This window comes from Parambassis ranga, chromosome 17 (genome assembly GCF_900634625.1).
Source record: "Parambassis ranga chromosome 17, fParRan2.1, whole genome shotgun sequence".
Classification (NCBI taxonomy): Eukaryota; Metazoa; Chordata; class Actinopteri; family Ambassidae; genus Parambassis; species Parambassis ranga.
Window position 1 is genome coordinate 9,895,724 of NC_041037.1, and position 6,210 is coordinate 9,901,933.

General features: G+C 45.3%; 1 protein-coding gene across 1 annotated transcript; it reads right to left on the reverse strand.

Moving 5' to 3' along the window:
* Window positions 1-4,962: 4,962 nt before the first annotated feature.
* map6d1 (MAP6 domain containing 1) lies at window positions 4,963-5,493 on the reverse strand. Its single transcript, XM_028427485.1, has one exon. The coding sequence runs from the start codon at window positions 5,491-5,493 to the stop codon at window positions 4,963-4,965; it is 531 nt and encodes a 176-aa protein (XP_028283286.1).
* Between the last annotated feature and the right edge of the window lie 717 nt (window positions 5,494-6,210).

Here is a 6,210-nt window from a genome sequence, read left to right on the forward strand (position 1 = left end):
GAAGTGTAACAGCAGCTTTAAAAGACAGATAGATGAAACAGAGGGCAGCAGTCAGTGCTCTCACTGGATGAAATGAGAGGAGACCGGTTGAACTGTGCCGTCAAAAAGCATCAGGTTAGCTGTCGGCACACTAAGGGTCTGGAGTGTATTACTCTTCTCTCCTTATTTCCTCCTTACTGCTGCTCTGTTCTGCTGATAGCAGCTGTTCTCAGAGCCTGGCCAGAAATCAGCTGTAGTGAATAAATAAAAAATAAAAATGTCACCCAAGAAAAGTCGACCACTTTCAGTTTCTTTGAGCAATTGTCAGTGGAAGTGTGCTGGACTGTTTCAATTTACTGGCATAGCTGTAGAGTGTGGCGGCTTTTATCAGACAATCAGAGTAAAAGTCTTTGGGGAGACTGTCAGCTTGTGGTCCCAGCTCTACTTTGAATGTAACTGTAAAGCGCTACGGGTGGCAGGGAAGGCAGGACGTGTTGTTCGGCTAGTCAGATTGATGTGTGTGTGTGTGTGTGTGTGTGTATTCACCTCCTCCACACATACACATCTTTTCTGCTCTGTGTGGCAGCTAGGTCTGCCTTTCTCCTAAATTAGATTGGTGCCAAACAGGACTGCAACCCGGTGCAACATTGCACTTTAACAGATAATCCATCAAATGGTGCACTCCCCCTCCCCCACCTTCTCTCCTGCTCTCTCTCTCTCTATCACCTATCTATCATACTGTGCATCTCATTCCTCTCACCTCATCTTTTTCCCTTCACTTTTGTCTGATTTTGCCTTTCCCCTACTCCTATCCTCAGCCTAAGCCCTGCCAATTTGGCATCACACTCTCCCTCTGTGGTCCCGGGCAGCGTGAGAATGGCCATGCAGTCCAACTGAAATAACAGGGAGAACAGTTGGCTTTCGGTTGAAAGGAAATGGGGGAGCAAAGAGGAAAATAACGTAAGAAGGAGTAAAGGAAATTAGAGGTAGATTTTGAAAGTTTGAAACGGGCTATTTTTAGATTATCTATCTAAATCTATCTTATTTATTAGCATCAGTTATATAAGGATTTATGCTCTCTTCAATACCGAAAGACTGCATGGCATTGTAAGTTTTATTTGGACCAGAGCTAATGTGAGCTAACACAATAAAACAAACAAACTCATGGATCGACACGGGGGCGCATGCACCAGCAACTCCAATGTTTGGCATGAAAAAATGACTACTTCTGTCAATGGAGTACTGTCTGGCTTTGAAGAATGTCATAAAAGTGGATCGGTTCCCCATTGTAAAGGGTTGTCTGATAGCAAGGCAACTAGAATTATATTTTAGCTGCTGCTGCAGTTCTTTGCTTGGCTTCCTGTGTGCTTCTCCAAAGTGTAGTGCTGACCTCCATCTACTGTAGTGGTAGTCTGAATGTGAAGAAGTAATTCATACACAGGAATAACCTTGAAACTAAGTTACTGTCCAACAGTGGAGACTATTAAGATTACCAGCACGTTTGTTTTCAGCACACCTTTTATCCATTCCTTGTAGGTTTGGCCTAGTTTCCTGTTAAATGCAGACAAAGTATGGTCTAAGGTGTATAACATAAGTGCTTTTACAACTAATCTACCCGCCTGACCCCCTCCTCGCTCTCCTCGAGAGAGTGAGGTGAGAAAAATGCTTGTTTTTTTTTTAGCATGCATTGTCCCCATAATCCTCTTTATGCAGTTTAAAACCACTGTGAGCAGCTCTACAGTGCACCAGACACAGCACTGTAGCACATTGTGTTCAGAAATTAAGCAGCAGGGTTGCCTATGAGCTTTGTGAGCACAATTTCAAATCTCAGAGCACTGCTGTCTCTAAGCTGACAATAAAACAACCAAGAATTTGTCATGACATAAGAAGGTTTCCACTCAGCATGTGAAATGTGTTGTTCTTCATTCAGCGGTTTTGTCTTGCTCATCCCTGTCACACACACACACACACACACACACACACACACACACACTGCAGATTATACAGCCTGTCCCTGCAAATCTGTTTGCCTGATTCCTAACACACACATGTGCTCTGAGTTCATGGGCAGCACCCATTTAATCCAGACCAGCCGGGTTCCAGGTTTAGCAGAGCTTCATTGTCTTCACGAGCTACAACCTCTCACTGGGATGTTTAAAATTAGGTCTAAGTAAGTTCAGTGAGTTCAAGAAAAACACATTGTCTCATCACCATAAAAAGCATCGCCGCGTTTTTATCTGTCGACAGCCTGCTGTGCGTGTGTGTGTCACAAAATTAGAGACGGCTTTTATCTGTTGAGATGGATTTTGTCTGTTAAAGGGGGGGGCATACAATTTGACAAATTGATCTGGATAATAATGAGAAATTTTATGGCTGCCCGCACCTCCTTTATCATCAGGAGCAGATTGATTTAGATTTCAGCAGCTTATTTAAATCTTTTAATGAACAATCAGCTGATCTGTTCCACAGTAATGAAGAATCTAGTGAGGTCGATGTAATCTCACATTTTACAGAATGGTTTTATAACATAAGATGGGACTCGCTGGCAAATACCAGCCTGGAGTGGGAGGTGTAATGCTTGGTCAGACACCCCTGCAGGAGGCTGGTGGGTCAATAATGAGTTGGCACCGAGTGGGCCGTCAGTGACCGAGGTGGATTATCTAATATCAACTTGATTTGCTGCCAGGCCGGTTTGTGTCACACTGACAGACACTCTGATGAGACGCATGGACAGAAAAACTGCACAAACAAATTTATGTATGTATGAACGTGTGAAAAATAGTGACTGCAGTCTCAAGCCCCCCCCACACACACACACACACACACACACACACACACTGCCAAGAGCAGATCCCTCCTTAATGTGCCATGAGCTCTAACTCCAACTGGGCTAATGTTATTATTAGAGTCTGTGCCCTGCCATTGACATCCCTCACATCGACCTCCATCATCATTACACTGGCATACTGAGGGATGCAGCAGCTTTAATGGAGCAGCCATTTTTGAGAAAATTAAGCAAATAAGCAGGTCATTTTATTTTACTTCCACGCATTAATCACTCTTTCCCAAATCTCTCACTTTAACAGACTGAAGTTGCAAAACACAGTGATTAAAGATTTTATTGGGGCAGCAGTGTGCAAACAGACAAACTCTGCTGACCTGGTCCAGCCCAGAGCCAGCCCAGCTCTGCGCTGGCAGATGGCACTGAGTGGTGTGGGCGGGAAAGAGGGATGGCACTAAACCTCTGGAGATTCCAATAAAAACTGTCTCACTCACTGTCACGCAACAGATGACCTGAGGCAGCACCCAGCCCAGGCAGAGGTAAGTGGGGATATGACACCCCCACCCCCCCAATATATCCTAATCTGTAACGTCCAGACGGCCCTGATGAGTATTCAGATTCCTCAGCAAATCCTCTGACCTTGGTGCATTTAGTTCATCTTTAAATTAAAATCACATAGTAAGTCAAAACATGATATGTGATTGTCAGAGACACCTTCTCAGCAAGCTTAGCTTCTGATAGAGTTAAGAGTAATCCATTTGTAGCTATGACTATGACTATGCCACTAAAATGCAACAGTGGAGAACAGCTGAAAGGCCTAAAAACAAATCAAACCAGAGACTGTTGAAACAGCTACACTTGAATATCACCATCATTCGTATTTCATTGCAACTAGAGCCAGAATTTGTATTTAAACTGGTTTCTATTGATTATCTTCTGACTAAAATGAACCAGAAAGTGCATTTTTTACCCTTAGCAGTGCTGCTTTATTCAGGTCAGAGTAATGAGTGTAGCACCAGCAGTGTTACCTAACACAGTACATGGCCTGTTTTTAACAGCTGGGTCACTTTGAGCTGCTTAGGGACAGAATGCTGTCTCACTTTTCTAAGATGCCCCAGCAGCAACAGGCCACCTGGGAGATGAGTGAAGATGACTTTCAGGAGAAGCTTGCAGTCATTTGTAACTCTATGTACTCACCTCTGCCTTGGTTGTTCCACTGAGCTCACTCCTCTCAGGCAGGATGCTCTGCTGGAAACCAAAGGGGTTTGGTGAACTGCCTGCTTGCAGGGCAGTCGGGTTGGGGTGGGGAACAGGAGCAGGGTGTATGTTTGAGGCAGCGGACGGGATGATGTGCTCCCCCTGGTGCAGACCCGTGGACCTGCTGACCTCACCGCTGTAGGCTGCCTGGTAGCTGGTCTCACGTGGGACGTGGGTGGCTTCTGTTCCTGGGCTGGAGATTTGAGCTGGAGGGTTTTTTCTTGCACTTTTTGCAGGTTTTGCCCCTGTCCACGGCCGGTACTCTTGCCTGGAGGAAGAGTCATGCATCAGTGGTCTGATGGAGGCTGGGGCAAACGATTATATACCAAGCTGGTTCTTTAAAGTATAAGTGGATGGTGACCCAGCTGTAATTTATTTATACAGCATCACCAAAAGGCTGACTTAAAGAGACACTCTTTTGATTTCCCCCAGTGAAGATGGGGAGGAAGTTTCCTAAACAACCCTGTCCTTAAGTTGGACAGGAGTGGAAGCACACAACGGTGAATGAGTTTTGCAATTTGGTCTGATGAAAAAAACAATATATCGAATTGTACAATCAGGTGCTGATTTTTAATAACCTATTGAAGATGCTTAAATGCCAGAATACACCTTTAAATGTGGGCCTGGACCTCATGTGTCATCAGAAATACTCCTACAGAGGCTTCAGGATGTTTAACAACCTAAATATAATGTTTTTCTCTTTAGTGTTACTGCCTTAAATCCACATTATTGAGCAATACATGCTCACCTTCAATAAAATGCAAATAAAGATCAAATATTCATACTTGTACATCTATAAATGTGAATTTATAATGACCTCCCACCTCCACACCTGCCGGGTCGACCTTAGAAGTCACTGAGTTATTAATACATCAGGATTCATTAGCATCAGCTCACAGCACTCCACACGGATGGACAGCGACCGGTGCTGAAAAACAGAGGACCTACCTGTAGGAGCTGGTTTTGCTCTCCTCCATCACCTGCTGCTGCTGCTGCTGCTGCTGCTCCCCCCACCTCTGCCCCTTGCCCCGCTCCTCTCTCTCCCCCAAAGTGTTCATCGGACTGTCCGACACACTCCCCCCGTTACTAATCCAAGGGAAATTCTCCTTCCTAGGAATGGGCCAGGGTTTGAAATCCTGCTTGTACTGGGTAACGCTGGGGAAAGGTACTCCGGGGGGCTGGTAGTCTTCTCGGGGCTTGTAGCTGGGTTCCTTCCTCGCTCTAAAAGATCCACCTCGGGTCCCCGGGCCATCTGTGGGTACATGAGGAGAGCCTTTGGCACGCAGGTCCGGGGTTGAATAGTTATTCCCGGGTGCGCGCTCCGAGACAGAGACGTGTTTGGTGACGGACCGCACCTCCTGCTCGGCAATGTCCGAGTAGTTTTGGATAGTGAGCGGGACGGAGAGGTCCGATTTATCGAACTGGTTCCAGAATCGAGCCAGGCAGCACACTCTGCTGATGCACGGCCAAGCCATAACTGTTTGACTTGGAGATGAGAAGAAGAAGAAAGAAAGAAAAAAAAACAAAAAAGCAAAAAGAACAGAAAAAGAAGAGAAGACGGTGAAAGATTTAAAGGTTACATTCAGGCACAGTATCGTCCTCCCTTCTCGTCCGTTCCTGGGAGAGTAGACAATGTCCAAGAGTCCATGTCAGCAGCAGAGTACCAGCAGAGATGAACCGGTCTGTCGGGGACCGTCATTGAATATTCCTCTCACGTGGTCTGTGATAGTGCCTCCACTATGCAGAGGAATCTGTGGCAAATTATTCTCCGCATCTCCCGCTGGATCCCGGTGCCTGCGTCGGTCCGACTTCACTCCAAACCAGAGAAAACACCCCGCTTTTAAGCTCCACCACAGGCGCACACTCCTGCAGAAGGAGGCGTGGGCCACAGATCCATGATGGATTCTTCTTCTAAAATGTTTGCACCCTGACTGAGAACAGTGCAGGTTACATAATTATGATGCAGTGCACTTACAGCCTAATCACCTGAGCCCATGTTCTCAATGTTTCACTACATTTCTCACATTTGGTCTTAGCCATGTGTTGCATCAACTTGCTTAATTTTAAAAGATATGTTTTAAACTTAATGAGGATGTTTCACTTATTACCGTTTGCTACTCCATTAATTTAAAAAAAGATATTCCACCTTCTAAATGTTTACAGGTAGTCTGAAAAGAACAAAACACAATATA

Bases quoted from the DNA above. Each gene is read 5' to 3' on its own strand.
- map6d1 (XM_028427485.1), bottom strand. From the start codon at position 5,493: ATGGCTTGGCCGTGCATCAGCAGAGTGTGCTGCCTGGCTCGATTCTGG.